The sequence below is a fragment of the Zootermopsis nevadensis genome, unplaced genomic scaffold (assembly GCF_977971745.1).
Source record: "Zootermopsis nevadensis isolate Lab colony 2312 unplaced genomic scaffold, Znev_1.0 Znev_ptg000024l, whole genome shotgun sequence".
Taxonomy (NCBI): Eukaryota; Metazoa; Arthropoda; class Insecta; order Blattodea; family Termopsidae; genus Zootermopsis; species Zootermopsis nevadensis.
The window spans coordinates 13,043,487-13,064,653 of NW_028259156.1; the positions used below are offsets into that span (position 1 = coordinate 13,043,487).

The 21,167-nt window shown below is 38.6% G+C and overlaps 3 protein-coding genes across 4 annotated transcripts in view; 1 reads left to right on the forward strand and 2 right to left on the reverse strand.

Annotated features, from left to right (window-relative positions):
• The window catches only part of LOC110835466 (uncharacterized), a 224,769-nt gene that overhangs the window by 65,929 nt on the left and 137,673 nt on the right, over positions 1–21,167 (forward strand). The gene's annotated exons all lie outside the window — the stretch shown is intronic.
• LOC110835459 (pro-resilin) lies at positions 5,405–7,015 on the reverse strand. The gene is made up of 3 exons (XM_087355432.1): positions 7,010–7,015; positions 6,355–6,489; positions 5,405–5,674 (listed from the first exon to the last, which is right to left on the reverse strand). Exons 1-3 carry the CDS (start codon positions 7,013–7,015, stop codon positions 5,426–5,428), a joined length of 390 nt encoding a protein of 129 aa, XP_087211558.1. The 3' UTR covers positions 5,405–5,425.
• Positions 13,261–17,929, reverse strand: LOC110835458 (uncharacterized). Of its 2 annotated transcripts, none has more exons than XM_087355331.1 (3): positions 17,533–17,929; positions 14,887–16,260; positions 13,261–14,503 (listed from the first exon to the last, which is right to left on the reverse strand). In XM_087355331.1, the coding sequence occupies exons 1-3, from the start codon at positions 17,539–17,541 to the stop codon at positions 13,907–13,909; spliced, it is 1,980 nt and encodes a 659-aa protein (XP_087211457.1). In that variant the 5' UTR covers positions 17,542–17,929; the 3' UTR covers positions 13,261–13,906. The 2 variants fall into 2 exon arrangements, with proteins under 2 accessions (XP_087211457.1, XP_087211456.1); XM_087355330.1 differs by having other exon boundaries at positions 13,261–14,638; positions 17,533–17,921.

A 21,167-nucleotide genomic window follows, 5' to 3' on the forward strand; every position in this document is an offset into this window, starting at 1 on the left:
AGACACGTAAGTAATAAGTAAATTATAGTTTTTAATTAGACGGATGTGGTTATGCCTGTCAGTCTGACTGGTCGTATATCTTGAATTTTATCAATCGAGACGAGCCACGGATGTTTGCTTTTTTCTGTGTATTGTTATCCTATATATATGTAGAGGTTTAGAGATGGGACGATTCTCAGTTCAAGGAATCATATCAGATGACTAAATTAATCGTTATATCATAACTAATTCTAAGTTTGAAGGAACCGAAAAGCATAATTATTGACGGTAAAGGAGTATAAATGGATGGGTTTCTAGGGAAAACAAAATTAGTATTGAATGGGTAAATTTTACAATACTTTTATTTTCCGTCGTTTACACAAGCTTATTGTTAAAATCATATAAAATTTCACATAAAATTGTTACATTTTAAAATTGACGACATGTTTCGATATACAATCAATGACAATCAGTGACAATAACAACGGACACTCACCTCATACACAACCCGATATAGGCACCCAGGCGCGTCTCCAAAAATAAAATCGAAGAAGCCTGGAGATGTAATAAAAACGAGTAAAAACAAAAGCAATATAAGCAGAGCAACAGATACACCAGATTTTAATTTTAATTTTGATAGACCTGACGATGATAAGATTGTATATCGAAACATGTCGTCAATTTTAAAATGTAACAATTTTATGTGAAATTTTATATGATTTTAACAATAAGCTTGTGTAAACGACGGAAAATAAAAGTATTGTATTGAAACACAAGCATGATGCAATTAAGATATAAGGGGTAAATTTTATTTAATATAATCTTATGTAATGTAATATATTGTAATCTTAAAGAATAAACCTGCACTCATGAGGGGGTAATATCATTCAGGCAGAAATCTCATTAGTCTAGAAAAAAATTAGTGGCGAAATACAGGGTTTTTTTCTGTTTTTTTTTGTGATGTATCAATAAAAGTGAACTACCTATGTTACTGTAACTACATTTCTATGTTGCAACATGTAAATTCGTTGGAATAAAATAAGAATCTCAACTGGACAGGTTTCTTTTTTATTTCCCAAACAGTTGAGTTATGTCGTTTTTCTCAGAAACCCATCGATTATTTTTAATTGATATGACGTCTTGAAGTTGTTTTTTAAGGATACAATTTTACTGATCCAATAATTTGAGTATACGATCGAATAGAATGTTGTTACCGAATCTCATTTTATGCTCTCAGCATAAACAAATTTACATTATAAAAAGCTTAGAGAAGCTGAAGTGTCGATGAAGGACGGGGCTGAGCAGCTTTGTCTGTACCGCCTTGCATAATTCCACTGTGCTGTCGCTTGCCGTTCGTCACTAGTCGAATCCATCAAATAAATACGAAGCAGCTGCAGTTATTAGTGCAGAAAGTGAAAGGACCTCGAACGTAACAGTCAGATGTAGTAACCGCAGGCAATCTTGAGTTATGTCTCCCACAAAATCGGGAGGAAAGGCTGTGGGAAACAGGACCTCAAGCGGTGGTTACTGTGGGACGCTTATTTCGACGTAACAGCGAAACTGCTTGTTCGTCGCCTGGAGATTTTCATAAAAAGTCAGTATTGAAAGAAGGAAATTTAAAAAAAAAGTAATTAAAATGATGTCACACATTTGGTTCATAGTCTGCACCTACTTTTAACCCCATCTTTCGCCTTACACAGCGCAGTACCTCTGTTTGTATAAATTTTTCATGCACTTGTTTTAGTAATTCTAACATTGTATTATTTGAGGTTTTCGCAGCGGTGAGTCTGAAGATTTCTGTCTTCTGGGTTGTTGCGCTGTGTAGTCTGGTCGATGTTTACCAACGTTTCAGAGGTCATACTGCCTCCGTCGTCAGGGCGATGAGTATGAAGATTTCTGTCTTCTAGGTTGTTGCGCTGTGTAGTCTGGTCGATGTTTACCAACGTTTCAGAGGTCATACTGCCTCCGTCATCAGGGCGATGAAGATTTCTGTCTTCTGGGTTGTTGCGATGTGTAGTCTGGTCGAAGTTTACCAACGTTTCGGAGGTCATACTGCCTCCATCATCAGGGCGATGAGTATGAAGATTGCTGTCTTCTGGGTTGTTGCGCCGTGTAGTCTGGTAGATGTCAACCAACGTTTCAGAGGTCACATTGCCTCCGTCATCAGGGCGATTCATCGTTGGTAAACACCTACCATGCTACACGGCGCAGCAACCCAGAAGACAGAAATCTTCAATTCTAACGTTAGTTTTCTGAAAATTTAATTTTCATCAAAATATGATATTCTCGTCAAGCTATTTAACATATGTAACAATTGTAAAGCAATCCATTTTCCTCCCAAAACTATCAGGACGCATTAATATTGATGTCGGTTGAATAAACGAAGTTTTCTTTCAAACGTGCTTCCTGTCTGTTCAATTTAAAACCCAAAATTGTTTTGGCATTGAAAGTTGTAAAGCCATTCTTGTTGCGTCCGTCAGTAAATGGACATTTCGAACTTAGGTTCTTTTTCCAGTGTGTCCGATATTCTCAATTATACTTTTACATTAAATTTGTAAGCAGTTGTGCTGTAACAACCCATTTATGTTCTTGGTCGTTAGTCTGTTTCAGTCTCCGAGACTTCGCAATGATTTAAAATTTTCTGCGTGGTTGTAATTCTTTCTAGTTAGCTGTGGTTGGAATTTTATTCTGTACTATTTTAAATTCAGAACTGAATATGATTTCTTGCAGGACTTAGAAAACAACATTAACACTGTAGAAACGTATGTCGTTTCTTTATTAAAATATGTGAGTATCAGGGTCTTAATTTTATGTGAAGAATGCGAGCATCCGTGACGTTAGTACTTTAGTCGGGGCGAACATGTGCGTTTTTCCTACGTCAGTAACTTGCGGGTAGAAGGAAAACAAACGAACGTACTCAGTAAAATATGCCAAAATGAATATTTTTAATTATGTGTTTGTGTACAGTAAATAATGTCAGAGCGGTACTGAGCTTCTTTTCTTTTGTTGTGTCCATACTGTATACGTGTACATTGATTCAAATAGTCAGAAACCGGGAGGTCGTTCTCCACGCATTGTAATCTAGTTCTTTGTGGACTGAATGCCTTGGACCATTCGAATATGATATAAATCTTGTTAAAGAGGTGAGAACAGCTGATTACTATTGGACCTGCACGTGTTGCATTTTGTAGGTTTATGTACCGCCCACTATCAAGGCACTGTAATGATTTATTGATGATTGGTACTGGGAAGAATGAGAACATTTGGGAAGATGAATAATAGATCTCTCTCTGGGAACAGAGTTGACTGATGTCATGGCGGTTGTGACGTTATGTTGACTGTTGCAGTATAACGTTGTCTTCTTGGAATATTTTATGCTTCATAATTTATTAACACACAGTTATTGGCTTCTTGAAGGTATATGCATTGCTTGTTGGTAGCCTATATGTTTTTTTGTGGAAAATTATATTTTTTAAAAACTAAATAAAAATAAAAATTCTCAAACTGATATGGTAGGAATTTCCGATTAAATGGAGCCTGCGAAAGGGGTTTCCAAACTTTTTCGGAAATGGTCCACTTGGCCAATGCATTGTATTACCGGGTTCCGGACAATGCAATTCGATACAAGCTCTTACCTTACAAATAAAACATAAATTTAAGACTAAAACATGTTTTAATGAATTGGGTAAATTAAGATTTTTCTGAGGAAATGTCCGATGTCTTCTGTTGCGTTTCATCACACCGGGCCTAAATCGTGATCAAACGTAAATTGAACAAACTTGGAGTGTAGTACGATTACATACTGCACCGAATATAAAGAGAATTTGTACCCTGAGCTGCCGTTCAATTTACCATATGAAATTATATTTGATGTTCCCATTATCAGCACTTCTACCGTTCATTATGGAAGACGGATCTGGTGACTAATGATGACTTTACACGCTTTCATAACCGGAGCTCTTTGTTTTGTGCCCTTGGTCTGTTTCTGTATAATTACTCCAACTCATTTCACCTAGAAGATGTGCATTAGGCTCGATAGCCTTTTAATTTCATTCTTCGTGCAACCTTGACATCTGTCCTCACACAAAATTAAACTGAAAGTCTGCGGCATTTCCTATCATGTAACGACACGTTCCAATAATAAAGCGGGATCTATACCAATTAGAAACATATTCCGGTGCTAATAATTGTTTTGGCGGGGACAAGGAAGACGATAAATGCATGCAGAATTTTAGTACGTTCGTACGAGAAAGATGAAATAATTTATGATTTTCTCGCAATATACTTAAAAGTGTAGTAGAGATTTGAATTAATGAACAACATTTAAGTACAAAATAAAATACGCAGATCGAAGATGAGGATAGAGGAAGGCATGACCCATGACATGGGCCCTCGGTAAGAAGCTTTATGATTCCAGAAGGGACAGAGATTTGTAATGTATGAAGTTGCGGGCATATGTTTTCCTGTTTGTTGCCCACATAATTTAATAGTCCTGATAAAGATAATTTTTAACGATTATCTGCCTTCTTCTGTCACTCTTAATCATAACAGAAAGTTATATTTACAGTGCAGAACTGCACTGACATTTATGTTTGTATCCCAACAAAAGTATTCGTTACAGACAGACATTAGTCATCAACACATCATCTTCATGGATGAATAGTGGACAATAACCTGCTAATTAGGTTGGTTTTGCTTGAGGCAGGAGAAAATGAATAACTCGTCTGAACTCGTGTTGAAGAGAGACACAGCAATGCTGTCCTTACACATGATGGCGACATTGTTCAATGGCTGCACTGCACACAATACTGACTCGACATACATAATGAAATAAGAAACTGTTGCAAAATCCACAAGAGGATGGGGCTTATTCACATCTTAGATTATGTTTCAAAGTATCGATGGATGTTGAAATGAAACAATGCGAGGTGTTGAGGGTCAGCAGAACCTGTTTTGAAAAATTTCTCTTACTTTATTTTCGCCATAATTCTGAAAATTATTTTCACATATTGTCTCTTTATAAAACGAGACTGGCAGTTAAACTTACCTTTCATAGATTTATCATACGAAATGTATATGTAAAACTTTCCTGTTATGTTATATTATGAAGGATAAGCCTCAGTTGAGAGTGAGCATTTTTGAAAACAATCTAAACCAACTAAATTTATTCCATTCTTAAATATATAGGACATAACATGTTCACATTATGAACTCCTAGCAATTATCCGTGAGTTGTTACAAATAAAATTAATTTAATGTTGTTATTTACCTTAGAAGTGTAGCAATATTACTATTATATGTCAAAGGCTTGGAAGATCTTGTTCCTTATCACGGTTAAAAAACGCGTTACCTTTTACATAAAGGGCTTTATTCCATTTGCTTAGTTAAACAATCACAATATAATGAAAGTCACAAATGCGCACGCTTCCACAGTCTTTAATGTCATTTAGTACTTGTATCCTCCAGCGGTGGGGTAGTTATAACCACCAGCACTGCTGGCTGTGCCCTCGTATTTGACCTTAGGTTTGTATCCCTCGTTGTCGGCTGTATAATCGACGATCTGCATCCTGCCATCAGGGAGCATAACGTGATACATGCCGATAGCAACGTCGCCTTGACGACTCTCCTGGTGGCCAAAGTCGTTACCTGAAGGTGCATCGCGGACCTCGTAAGAGAACTCGTAATTCGCTGGTTCCTGTGATAAAGGAAGCGGAAATTCAGAGATAATACATATTATGACCGATCAATGGCTCTTCTAATTTCCCTTCGGCAAGAAATATGGAACTAATTAGCTCTGGTTCTTGATCTATAGGCTGTTTAACGACACTGTTGCAATTCACTTTTGTTTTCTAGAATTCAAATTATTGATTTGTAAATTATGTAATGAACTCTGTATTTTCAGACAAGGAAAAATTATATTTTGAAAGTCATAGACTCGAACGCGTTACTGGTTAACAATCAGAAAGCAACCGCTCAATTAACGCAAAATTTGAAACCAAGTGGTTCAAGAAATGCCCTTTTAGTGCAAATACCCGTCCTTTGCAGGACAGGTTTCTCGGCACAGAAACTTCGAGGGGAGACATGCATACGTCCAATTATTACGTTAAGTATAAGACTGATAGATTGTGAACCTCTAACACTAAACAAGAGCATTTATTCAATGGAAGTACCAGCTCAACATTCCAGATCTGGAATTCGGCTTGTAAACCTGCTTAGTGCTGTAAATACAGGAATCGTGTAGTAATTCCACGACAAGCTTTACAAGTTTCGTAGCGCGTTCCGTCTGCGTTGAAAGAAATGGCTTGTTCGGACTGAACTTTCAATGTTAGAGACGATAAGTGCCTGTAAATTACAATAATGTCTGAGAAAACTCACAGAGGGGCCGTCGTTCGATGGTGGCCCGTAGCTGCTACCTCGAGGTCCTCCCCTGCCACCTCCTGCTGACGGTGGCAAGTAATCTTGGGCTAGCGAGACGCTAATCGTGGCAGCAAGACAGAAGAGGAACTGTGCCTGCAAAATATCGGGTGCATATTTATGCTTTGAAGATGCTTCGTTCGTTTTCCTGTAGCCATGAACACTGCATGGTAATAATAACATTAAAAATAACTAAAAAAAATTACAAATCTGTTTTTATTTTTAGCATGGATGTCAGTGAAAATGGCATAGTACATCCTCTGAATGTTTTACACGTTAGCGTACACTGTGTGTGTAATTCGAATTTCAAGTTCATCAATACTGTTTTGTTGAAGAGGCACGTAGGCATTAACCATCACAAAATGCTAGAAGGAGAGGCTCAAGTACTGTTAATAGTACGACAACTATTAAATTTAAAGCTCGATAATATTTTGGTACTTGATAAGAAGGGCTTATTTCAGTGAAAATTACGTTTTTGAAGCCCTTTCTAACGAGCGGGAAATATATTTAGTAGGCCCTACATTGTAAGATTTTAATCCAAAAATTAAACCAGATTAGCAAAATTCCAGAATTTTGTGTAACTGAATTTAGTATTGCTATAAAGACGCTCACTTACCTTCATGATAGTGCAAAGATTCTTGTTACTGGCAAAGTGATAAAGTACGGCTGATATTTTCATAGAGACGATCCCTAGTTTTTATACTTGCTGCCAGACATAGTAGTGGAATACGTCGCCTCTGTAATTATTCAAACAGAATTGTACAAGTTATTATTCTGTGGTAAGTCTACAAAGTACGTAATTTTATTTCATTTTACGTTATTTTTGTATAAATGTAAATATATAGAGTGTGACTGAATTTAAAAATGGGGCGAGCATGATGCAGTTTAATGAATCTAAAATACTGTTATTAGAAGGTAGCAACTGTGTTTGATGTCACAGCGATGAATGCGGCAATCATCTTCTGTCTGTGGGGACATTACGACAACTTTCAGTAGAAACCCTCGTGTGATTTGAATATGCTTGCCAGATACAATTATTGTAATAGTTCTGCTTATTACATCACAAACTCTGTTATATGTATCTTGTAATAAACTGCTGTTTCAAACTACAGTAAAGTTACATTATTGCGCAAATAATTAATTTTAATTATAATTACCTACACTTGAAGTGATATAAAAGCAGACATATCCGTAACGGAATTTCAAACGTCTGCGTGCTTGCTGCTTAACTACTGACGTTTGTATTGTGTAGTTCTTTTTTTTTTTAGTGTTCTGTCTGACGACAGGTCCATATGAACAGGATCCTTCCATCCTTTTCTCGGACTGGGACCTGTTCATATACGTTCTTGGCAGATGATCCAGAAGTGGTTTGCCATTGCCTTCTTCTGTGTGTGAATGGAGTAATTGTTGGGATGCCACGGAGGAAAACTCCGTGTTGCCTAGACCACGGCCTTGCCCAACACAAGTTATACATTCGGGCACCGCCGGGAATCGAACCCGAGACCCCAGGATTACAAGGCCAGCGTTCTAACCGCTAGACCACCGTGGCAGGTCCCTTGCCCAACACAAGTTATAAATTCGGGCACCGCCGGGAATCGAACCCGAGACCCTAGGATTACAAGGCCAGCTGTTGCAAAACGATTGAAATATATTGTGAGGACGTCTATCCATTACCTAAACCAAACGCAGTTCTGTAAAACTAGTTGTCGTCTTTATCTGTCCTGTGTTACTATCAAAATCGTAATGCTGAAGACGAGTCTATACACAGCGCACGAACATCTTATGTCCAGTCATTTCCAGGATAGTGGTTCTGGAAGAAGAATGTTTGTTACGTCATGACCACGTAACAGGTTTAGACTGCAAAGTATGCAACAATTATGAGAGCCACGCAGATCCTCCTCCCACCTGCGTATTCTGATTTAATCTTCTGTCTTGCTTCCACGTAATAACACACTGACAAAATTAACATTTCTTGCATACTACCATCTTAGTTGGAATCTCGCTCGATGCGCGAATCCACTGCCAAACCATTATTCATATGTAGATCCACAATTATTCTGTGGTAAGAACACAGTTTTGTAGTTTATTTTATGTATTTTCATCTCAGTAAGCAGTTTTACGGGATACAAGTAAAATATAACATACATTCAGGTATGAAGTAGCACCGTACGTTGCTTATGAAGACGGCCATTGGGATCACGGGCTCGATTCCCCGTCGTGGATTGGGCGTATGTTTACGTTTTTATTTATTATTCCAGATTTAATGAAGTAAACATTTATAACGAAAGTAGGTGGTTCTCTAAGAACGAAATGAAAATGAATAAAGAAGATACGGATGAATTACTTTAGTTTTTTCTTTAAATTTGGAAACCCAGGTTCGACTCTCAGTTTATAGGCCGATTATTCTTATTGAGATACTTGTGATTTCCAATATTCTCTTCGTGGAAATGTTAGGATAGTATCTTAAAATAGACCACAAAAGCTTTCATTTGTTCCTTTAAAATTAATCGTCAGCAGTAATCTGTTCTGTTGAAAAGGTCATTATAGAGACGTTTCGTTATAGGGCCTATGACAGTGTAAATACAGGCATACAACGGAGATATTGAGGGTTCGGTTCCAGACCACCGCAATAAACCGAATATCGCAATAAAGCGAGCCACACGATTTGTTTGGATTCCCAGTGCATATAAAAGTTATGTTTACACTATACTGTAGTCTATTAAGTGTGCAATAGCATTATGTCGAAAAACATTGCGAGAATTACCAAAATGTGACACAGAGACACGAAGTGAGCACGTGCTGTTGAAAAAATGGCGCCGATAGACTTGCTCGACGCAGGGTCGCCACAAACCTTCAATTTGTAAAAGCGCAATATCTGCGAAGCGAAATAAAACGATACATGCCTCTATTTAATTCCGGAATCAACCATCATGAACATGGCAGTAAAATTTTTGTTTATCGCCCCCCACCATCCCGGTTGCGCCTGCATGTAGACAGACAGCAAGCGAATTTACAGAATCATATAAACGTCGTGTGAAATTAAGATATAATCATGAAATGTGCATCCTGTTTTCATACTGGCACAGGGGTGCGGGTGTCAAGGATATGTTCATCCCAAGTAGTTTGTTCTCCAATACATTCTTTTGTATTCCTCCTTATTCTGTACAAATTGGCCGATGAATGCCCTCAAAAGTTCTTTTACCGAGCGTAGCGGTGCAATAGGTAATACAATCTCTTTGTATTCTGGGCAATTTACTGCAAAGCTATATCTACAGGAAGACTGAAAATCGAAACCCGAGTTATTCCAAGGAAAGTCTGTAGATATTACCTTAAAACAGACCAATGTTGGTTGTGAGACAAGAAAGTAGTGATAACATAATTTTTTAAAATATTATATCGAAAGAGATTTGAGCACACGCAGGATTTTCCTAAGCTTGTTCAACTTCATAATTTTAGCTTGTAGAGAGTCACTTTTTTTTTTGGAATTTCTGTTAATGCTACAGGCCCGAATTACATATATATCAGGTTATTAAACTTTCTTCAAAATGCCGTCAGCCGGATATTACGTTACAGAATTGAATCATCATTATACCTTTTCAGTACAGGCGATCCATCTGTTAATTATTTCAGTGCTCTTGAGCCTGTCCTGTTATTGATATAAGTGTCTGTTCATTGTGGCTACCATCACATAAAGTCATAACCTACCTAATGATTAGAGTCATTACCATTATGTCTTTGATTCTTTGTATCTGTACCTGCAAATTAGTATTATATTTGCCCACACAAATACAGTCTCTATATGGGAATAGGTGTGCGGGTTAGCCATTGGCAGGATACTCATTGTACCATTGACCCATGCAGATGCAAACTCTTGCGGCCCGCGGGCAACTGTTTCTCAGTAATGAACTGAACAGCGTGCTCCTACTTTGCCTTCTGCCGTCAACACAAACACGTTTGTATTGAGGGATACAATAAGGTTACTTTTCACCTCGTAGAATTTTCTTCCAATTGCCACTTTTACATAACCTCCCTAGCTTCAGACTTGATCGTCTTCAGTAGTTTTCATTTCTAGGGGTTTAAGCTTTCATTAGTATCGCTTAAGCTTACATCGTTATCAACATCAGAGATTCAACTTCACTGACATAAAAATTATTAATAAATATAGCGTTCGATTAAAGCATCGAAGTTTTGCATTTGATTTTGTCTACGTAATACGTGAGAAAAAAACAATTAAAATATTTTTAAATAAGCACCACGAATCCATCAAAATACGTGTACCCTGTTACGCAAACATTTATTGTCCAACAAATAAGTTACTGTGTGTTTCATTTACAGGCGAGTTTCACGGACTTTAGTATAGCAACTGTCGTCAAAACAGGCGGAATTGTTTGCTTGAATCGCATATTTTGCTTGAACATCTATGATTTCTAGCCTTCAGCTCGTGGAAGGAGGGCTACATTGCGAAGGCTGATGAGGTCTAGTCTAGTCTCGTCTTTCTGCTGTTGGTCCTGATCAGATTCGAGTTTCTGACTGAACACAGTCCAGTCCGGTTATAAAAAATATTAAAACCTGCCAGACTGGATAAAAATTCAATTTTAATGTACACGTAATACGTAGTTTACAGGAATTATAAACTGTACTTATCTGCTGATGATTGAAACAGTGATATTAAAAATAATTCTTTTATACATTTAAATTAATTACTTGTGAAGATGATGTGATATATATCAGCGGCTTAAGTCTACTTACATTCCTATTCATGTAGTTTGATACGTTTTCAGATATTCGCTTAATAATAGCCTGTTTATACTAGCAATACCATTGTCATTGGCTTATAATTAGAACTAACAACGGCATGCTTGATTATTTATCAATTTCGCGTATTTTATCGTTAGTTATCATTCCAAGAGAGGCATGAAGTTTCTGGTCTATTATATTCGCATTATTTTTGCAACTTCATCTGCAGTTATGTAAATTCGGTGGTTTTTATTCGTGACACTTCGAGCAACATCAAAACTATTACGTTTTTATTCTAAAAAAAGAGTTTTTTGTATCTAAGAACCAATCCATGAAGACGTATAGGGGACCTGAAGTAAAAGCCCTATATATTCTGTACCACAGAAAGACAAATGTGAGTGTGGCCGGGTACACGTCGCCTGCCAAGAACTTAATCATTGTTACCCGGTGCGTAGGCCAGCTGAGCTACTTCATTCCTTTAATAATTGTGAAACTGTGATGCGCCAAGGGCTCCCAGTTAATTCACTAAGGAACAAGTTTTGCAGAAGGGGGGAGGTGCCTCCGTTGTTGCACTCTTAGTCATTTTCGCTGTCGCTACCAGCTCGTCCTTGGAGAGCTAATTCGTCTGCACAGAGACAAGAAAGAAAGAGAGCATCGTAGTAATGAACAGCATACATTTTGAGGTGGGACGGAATTTAGGACGCATCTGTATCAAGAATGTGCACGTGACTACCATCTGTAACATTGACCGAAAATCAGTTACGCGATCTGACTAGTGGGGAGGGATGTTAAATGAAGCAGCAGTCCAGAATAACATGACTCAATATGTTTTTAGATTTCAAAACTCTTTGTGTTCGTAACTGTAACATTGCATCATCTTATGACTTTACTTGGCGCTATATCTTAACGTTGTCTGATCGAAATTTCATAATTATAAGTCAGAAATGTGTTCTGATGTTCGGATGGGATCACGCGTGTGCAGTGTTTTCTAGGTAATTACACATCCTGGTCAGAACGGTGTTAGTCAATCTGCAACGGGATTGGTTAATTTCGATTAGGGGTGCTCCATTACCTGGGCTTATGTTCGTTACTCTGTGTTTCGATTTTCTTAAGAAAGAGTTTTCACTTACAGATTGCAGTTCACGACGTTTATTAGTTCATTTTCCATGCATGGCTGCATTTTTATTTGCTGCGTTCTGATTACTTACTTTGTCCATATAGCGTATACCTTCTTCAGAACGTGGCAATTCCTGAGCTCTTAAAGAAATTCCACGTCTCTTATAGATCTCTAATATTTATTGCCGTCTTCCCAAGAACCGGTTTCAGGAGTCTGTCCTGACCCAGACGAATCCAGTTTACAGGCCGACAACTTACGTCTGTAACATTCATTTTAATGTTATCATTCTATCTGCCCCTTAATAATATTGTGTGATGGTAGCCTACACGTTAGGTAATAGTCCGCTGTTACGCGTTGAGCCACATGGTCTGGGAATAATGCTTTGTAACTTTGACTCCGATAACTTAGGACTGTCTACAACTCAAACGATTTCTGCAATAACTATTAGACGTATATTTAAACATAGGTTATAAGTATAAAAAGTAGGCTGATGATTCACGTGGTGTTGATGAAATCTCTTATGGTACCATTTACAATTTTAGTAGATTTTCCCTTATAAATATATATTGAGCTTTTATGGAGGAGTCGGAGTCGGAGATTTTAGTACTGACTCCACAGTCCTGATCTTAAGACATATTAGTGATCACAGTTGGATATATAATGATTCTGTTCTGTATAGAATGATACGCTACAGCAAGGAAAAAAGTTTGGATCATGCGGGAGAAGTTTAGTAGCTCCGACGATGGCCACTATGAGTGCAGTTGTTGACGTGACTGTAAAATGTCTGCTCGGCCCAAGAACGCGTTTTGTGTTCGAGTTCCATTACACCAAATCTGTGACCACTGATCAAAGGGCTCCTGGACGGAAGTTTAATGTTCTGCATATTCAATTTTTAGATTTTCTGAACTTCTGTTTCTTCCAATTCCTGCCCTTGTCTTGAAATCTATTAGGACTCTATGACTGCAGTTGAATGTTTGTTGGAATGTGTCATACAGAAGGAATTGTTAGACCTATTTAAAACATTTAATATCACATGTGCTTTATTTATAAGGTTAAGAAAAGCCACAACGTACGTTTGGCTGGACTATTGGTTTGCATACAAACATTTACAAAATTATGAGAGATAATAGTATAAGATTTAAAGTCGTACAACAGCATCAATAAAATTTGTTTTTGTACACAGATAACAGTAACTCTACTTGTATATTGCTACCTATTCCCTATATGATAAATAACGCATTCGTATACATGGTACACAAAATAATATGAAATAATTTTATTTATATTAAGATTCACAACAAAATAACAATCTAAGAGAAATACATTGATGTGCCCAGACGTAATTCAGTTCATTCAATTGCTGAAGACATCTTTCACTGACCGTGTGCATCACTCCTTTTCCACGAAATGTAATATTCTGAAGTATTTCATCGTTCTGGAGGTAAAGGGAACAATACACACGATCCTTGTCAGTAGTCCTCTGTTTCCAGGCCTATTATAATCAACGCAATTATATTATGGACCGTATTCCCTAAGTTTCAAATGTTAGACATTAATATTTTGTGTTCTAGGTGGGAAAGAATGTTGCTTCCTTTACTTATAATATAAGGAACTTTGTTTCAAACTTAAGAGATACTGATCCGTAATTGAACGAACGGTTTAGTATCCCGGGTGACCTGATCCGCCTCCACCACTGGGATATCCGCTACCTGCTCCACCTTGTCCTCCGGAACGGTGCCCACCTCCGACTCCACCAGGGCCTCCTGACGGGTAGCCACTTCCGGCACCACCAGGTCCTCCTGAAGGATATCCATTGCCAGCTCCTCCAGAAACTCCTGAACCTCCTCCAAAACCACCGGCTCCACCCGATGGATATCCTCCAGCACCACCGGCTCCACCCGATGGATATCCTCCAGCACCACCGGCTCCACCCGATGGATATCCTCCAGCACCACCGGCTCCACCCGATGGATATCCTCCAGCACCACCGGCTCCACCCGATGGATATCCTCCAGCACTACCGGCTCCACCTGATGGATATCCTCCAGCACCACCGGCTCCACCTGATGGATATCCTCCAGCACCACCGTCTCCACCCGATGGATATCCTCTAGCACCACCGGCTCCACCTGATGGATATCCTCCAGCACCACCTGCTCCTCCTGAAGAGTATCCGCTGCCTCCAGCTCCATCAGCGCCACCTTCGTATCTGATTTCTGGTTTGTAGCCTTCTTGGTTTGCTTCGTACTCCACGATCTGTTTACGACCATCAGGAAGGAGAACGTTGTAAGTACCTTGAGCGCTATCTCCGTCTCGAGTCTCCTGGTGACCGAACTCTGTTCCGGTTTCCGCGTCATTAACATCATAGCTGAATTCATAACGGGCTGGTTCCTGCAACATTCCCTAAACTTGAAAACTCTGATTCTTCTACTTTACGCTGAGAAATTTATCTTTCAACATTTGACAAGTTGGGCAGTTAATTAGTTACTCAAAGATCTTAATTACAGAGAAGGACCTTAATGCTTCAAAACAGAGAATATCAGACTTTGTTTTCCCATCAGTTTGGTTTGAAGTATTGGAACATATTCTGCCGACATTTTTTAAAACTCTATTAAATTGTCTCAAACACTCTTACTCACAGAAGATCCATCATCGCCCGTGCCACTTCCATATCCACTGCTCGAACCGGATCCAGCTCCAGAGAAAGCTCCGCTGGAACCCGTTCCTGATCCGATCCCGAAACCACCGCTTTCGCCATTTGGTGCACCATAAGTACCAGAAGGTGCTGAACTCCCACCGTGGATACCATTTTGACTGCCACCAGGCGCTCCATAGGTGCTGGAAGGTGCTCTCCCAGCGTTCTGTCCAAAACCACTTTGTCCACCACCAGGAGTACCATAAGTGCTTGAAGGAGATCCACCGAAACCACTCTGACCTCCGGCAAGAGCTCCACCTAAACCTCTTTGTCCGCCACCAGGTGCTCCGTAAGTGCTTGAAGGAGATCCACCGAAACCGCTCTGACCTCCACCAAGAGCTCCACCTAAACCTCTTTGTCCGCCACCAGGAGCCCCGTAAGTGCTTGAAGGAGATCCACCGAAACCACTCTGACCGCCGCCAGGAGCGCCGTAAGTGCCAGAAGGTGCTCTGCTGCCTCCATTACGTCCGAATCCATTTTGAGATCCACCTGGAGCTCCATAAGTACTGGACGGAGCACCACTTCCGTGAGTTCCACTTCCGAAGCCATTTTGACTTCCACCTGGAGCGCCATAAGTGCTGGACGGAGCACCACTTCCGTGACTTCCACCTCCGAAGCCATTTTGACTTCCACCTGGAGCGCCATAAGTGCTGGACGGAGCACCACTTCCGTGAGTTCCACCTCCGAAGCCATTTTGACTTCCACCTGGAGCGCCATAAGTGCTGGAAGGTGCTGAGCCTCCTCCAATACGTCCGAGTCCAATTTGAGATCCACCTCCGACTCCGCCTGCTAGAGATGCACCACCAAAACCATTCTGTGCACCGCCAGGAGCACCATAAGTAGTAGAAGGAGTTCTTTCGCCACCATTACGCCCGATTCCGCTTTGAGATCCAACTGGAGTTCCATAAGTGCTAGAAGGAGACCCACCTCTCTTACCAGCAAATCCAGAGCGGCCTCCTCCATTGCTACCACCAGGTGCCCCATACGTACTAGAAGGGGCGGCACCACCGCTCCCTTGACCAAAGCCACTTTGACCACCTCCAAAACCGTTCCTAGAGCCTCCTGGAGCTCCGTATGTACTGGATGGGGTGCCACCTCCTCCACTATTGCCGAAGCCGCCTCCCGGGGCTCCGTAAGTGCTAGAGGGTGATCCGCCTGAACCTCCGAAAGAACTAGGAGTTCCGTAAGTGTTCGAGGGTGAGCCACCGACCCCGCTTCCACCTGCGTGGCCACCACCGGCAGGAGGAAGGTACTGATTGCCAACCGGTGGCTCAGGACGAGCCACGGCTGTTGCCGCCACAGCCAGGACGAGTAAAATCTGAAGCGAGAAAAGCGACAACAGTGTAGTTTTCAGCGCTAAACGAAACCAGGAATATGCCGATAATCGTTAAATTCTAAAGCACAGAAATGCAAAATTCTAAGTATGTCTCTTTATCATTTGAGAGGCATAGGACCGAGTGAATTACGTAATTTCTTTCGGTTATGTAAATGCGTTATATTATTCAATGACATTTTAACCCTTTGAGTCCGAAGTTTATCTGAATAATATTTGAAAATTTAGTTATCTGCATTACAAAGACGAATTGATTAATGCTGTTTTTAGGAAATAATCCGTGCTTTTTCTTAGAGTTGAATAAAACTCATAAATATAGTCTGAAGTAAAAGGCTATTTAGTGAATATTAAATAATGTGAAATATATAAGGACAACTGTGCCTTAAAAGGATAGTGTATTATTAAATTACTCTGCCGTTATCAGGGCATAAATTTTAGTGACTATAACATGAAATATAAATGAGAGCAGAACAAATATTGCCCTTAGCAACAGAAGTTAATTAATGGGAAAAAACACATACATTTTTTCGTCACGCGAGATTTTTAAAGTAGCCTCGTGTACTTGTTTAAAGTCACATTTATCGATTGAATTTATTAAACATTTTATGATGATCCGAGAAAATTATTTAGGAATCTGATATTTTGTTTATATTACCATTGTGCCATTTTATGTGAAATTTTTGATATTACCTTTTCTGCACTTTGTTAAACTGAATAAAATCCATTCGTTTTTAGGAGTCTCCCCGTAGTTAAAACAGGTGTTTCTAGTTTTTCAATTTTTATAATCGTCAATGTTTATTTGACCCATGACCCAAGACCCAGGACTGTGATGTAATGATAATGACATTAAGAGTTACGTCAAAATGTTACGGTTCTGGAAACATAGTGAAACTAGAATGTCTGTAATTATTTAAACACAGTGTTATGTTTCCTACAGTAATTAAATAATATTTGTGTTTCAATAATTTTAACCGCAATATTGTAATTAATGTACAGATAACTTTGAAAATGAAATTTGAATCAATTTTAAAAAATTCTGACGAAACAATATTAAAAAGAAACGTAAAAGGATACGTGTGTCTAGTGTGGTTTAAAAATATCCACATATATCATGGAATTTAATAATTTAAAAGTCCGAAATAAATGTGTGTCAGAAAATGTTTAACCACCTAGAAGCCTGGCGGTGTCACAACCCAGATCACTTTCAACATCTTCAAGATCTAGAGAACTTCACTTATCTTAAATATGTTCACTTACCTTACACATCGCAGTAGTTTGTTTCTCCTTCAACAATATAAAATTCAGATGTTGGGAATCTTTCGTAGGGATCCAAAAAGGATGTAACCCCTCGGATTCACTTTTGAGAATGCTAACCGAGGTAGAAGTTATTCCTTTTATATGATTCGTTCGGCAGCGCCTTTCCACATTTACACAGACAGGCCTTGCAAACTTTTTTCTGTTCCCGACTAGCAATAGACATCATTTGGTCGTGCTTTATGGGGATAGACTTGACAACACGAGCATCCCACACGATCCCATTGCGGCATGAGGTTCACATGGTACTCCAGTAACAGTGCGGAAGACCTTCTGTTGATATCGACGAACGAAAGAGATGAGTGAGGCTAAATACACATTGGTACGACGAGTTTTAACTGTTTGGAATTCTGCCTTTGTACTCGTGTTCTGCAAGTCTTACCGCTGAAAGGACTCTTTGTTTCGGAACAACTCTACTCAAATTTACTTAATAGGCTGGTCTTCGAATGTGAGAGAAATTGTTAGCATTCGTGTAAAACAGGAACTTAATTCTTTTATACTTGTGGGTCTTAGTATGTACACATAAATATCTAACTACATGGAGGAGAGACCTTCGGAAAGTAATAGTCACTCCGTTAATCAGGATGTTACTTGCCTTTTGTGGAACCGGGAAGTTCATTACCATGTCCACAAGAGTCCACTACTATCTGTACATATTGCTTTGTATTTTAATTATTTACCAGATATAAAATTTATTTTTTCGGGTTGTATTAGGATGGGGTTAAAGCGAAGACAGCGCTTATGGGCAGTCGACCATAGAGAGTCTTAAGATTTTAAAGGAGTAAATTTTGTAAACTTGGGTTGGGTTAGGTTATGTTAGATAAGGTTATGTGAAGTAACGAGCTTGCGAATACAGCAATACGGAATGTTCAGATGCTAAGGGGGTTGGTGTGATTAAAGTTCCAGCACACTCGTCCCAGTGTGAATCTACCTTCACCCTGGTAAGACTATCTGTGGGACACATGATATTGAAGAGAGTGCATTTAGACAGAGAGAAAGGGAGATGAATCCTGGTTGCGTGTAGACAACCTCGCTCGTTTTCTGTTAAGACTTCTGTTACGTCATTATTATAGATTTTTATTTAAAATAAAAAGTATCTCCGATGCTGCAACCGGCCTTCCAATGAAATGTGTGCAGTGCCCCGATTTATCTGTTAGTTTATTCAGATTCACGAGCTCACTCGGTTGTGTTCCATATGCAGGAGCAGGAACTAACTAGACGTGAGTCGTGATTATACTACACAGTCATCTTTGTAGCATCCAGTTTTAACTCACGTTCAAGCTACCAGATAAGTTTCGGGTTTAGCGGCAAAAGCAAACCATTGAGGCTGTTGAAATCTTATACTTAATATGCTGCTCGTAAGATGCACAAGTAATTTATAAATACAAGAATTCTGCGGCTATATTTATTCGCTGTACTAGTGCTTAATATTAGATCCATAATACGGAGCAGGTTAGTGTAGTGGTAAATATCTAGACTTGTGTTCGGAAAGTATATGCCGCGAATCTCGGTTAAATTACAAACTGTACTGATAAGGGTTTTGTGGTTTTCTTCAGTCTATCCAGATAAAAGCGGGGATAGTAATCTATAGTATATTTAAACAGACCACGAATGGTTTCTTCCAAATTGTTATCTATTCAATCTCTCTGATCATCTTCCAATCTCTTTCGATTCTTCAGCTGCAACAGCATTCTGCACCGTGGAGTTTTTGTGTTTTTAATTAAAGTTCCAGTTAATCCGCTGTACGTCTTCAGTTTAACTAAATTATGAAAAGACCTGTGTTACATTTCACTGATCTTAAATTTCGATGACTTTGCGTGTCTGAGTTGATGACTGAAATAATTTCACGGTCTGAGAGGAAAAGCGGAAAACAAAAACCGAATTTCTTGTTGTTATCAGTAGAACGCGCAGTAATGCTATCATTCTCAGCATTGTTTCCTAACCTCAGCACAACATTAAAAAGATTGCATTCCATACATAACATAAGAAACATAATAACTTATTATTAAATCATGAAAACGTAAGACAGCCTTTCATTATATCATAAGGATCTTTTTCGTGTAAGCCGCTGGCTTACTGTGCAGAAGGCCTCGCGATTATAAATCAGACGGATTTATTCGGATTTTTCGTATGTCTTTCCCTTCACTAACTTGTATGAAAGCCAGAACATTTTGTCTATAGAGAACCCATGGAAAGCTTCATAACCCTTGTACAAAACATCGTTGTGTTCACAATCGTCTTATCATCTTGGACAATTTAGAGATCTATCTCTTTATGTAACAAGTATTTGGAGTCTACGTCATCTTGGCCAGGCAGTCAGATGTTAGGGCGGCTAAAAGAAATATTTCGATAAATTAATAAACCAGTCATAGGCAAATAAATCACGGTTTTTTAAGATCAATAAGTTTGAAATCTATGCTGAAAATAAGAACAAGGGACCCGAGAGAATTGGCTGTCTGTAAGTAGATCTACGCTACTGGTAAGGTGTGATAACCGTGCTTACGTGCACATTTATTAGCTTCAAATATATATTTATTATTCAAGTCTATGCACAAACTTTTAAATTGTTGATGTTAAAATTTAAAATTACCATTAATATTCTGCGCCATTCATCGTTATCTCGATGTTACAATATTGCGCTATATATTACTACATGTTTCAATGTCATAGCATCATCTTCAGGTTTTTATCTTTAATTAATGTTAATTATATTGTTGATAATTTCACAGAATAATGAACAAATAACATAATACGCAACATAATATGCAAAATAATAAGAAGCTCAAAGGAACACCAACAACAATAATCTACAATCAACGAAAAGCGTGCATTAATAAATATAGAATAGTTTTAAAGATAAATGAAACATGTAGTAATATATAGCGCAATATTGTAACATCGAGATAACGATGAATGGCGCAGAATGTTAATGGTGATTTTAAATTTTAACATCAACAATTAAAAGTTTGTGTATAGACTTGAATAATAAATATATATTTGAATTTTGAACACAAACATGACGCATCTAAACTATAAATTTATTAGCTTATTGTGAATCAGTATAGGGTAGATACATTTTACTTGCCTGTTATTCTTTAAGTAAGACATTATCTTGATGACAGTAAAAACACACTGTATGCCTAGCCTGAACGATTTTGTAATTTGATACTTGATTACTTGTTATAGAAGTCTGACATGGAGCTACTCTTTACAGCGCAATTTAATCTCGAAAATTAGTTACATTTGAGGGCTATGATCGCTGTGTTGATTTATGAATTACTCCTAGCTGCATAACACTGCCCAAATTATTCGTTATGATATTCTGATTGGCGATAATTCAGTAACGTGCGTTAATACAGAGACAACTGTTTTCCGTCCTGATTGTGTTTAAAAGGTAAGAGCTTCAGATTCGTAACTTTCCATGACGGAACGGCTATTAGACTCACCCAGCTAACAACTTGCCTTCATCTAATGTCGAGGTTAAGAATGCATGGAACTATACCTCCAGTTCCCCATATCATTCTTCATAGTGTGATGCTTAACTAAGTACAGCGATATTATTTCATATTTTGGTACTT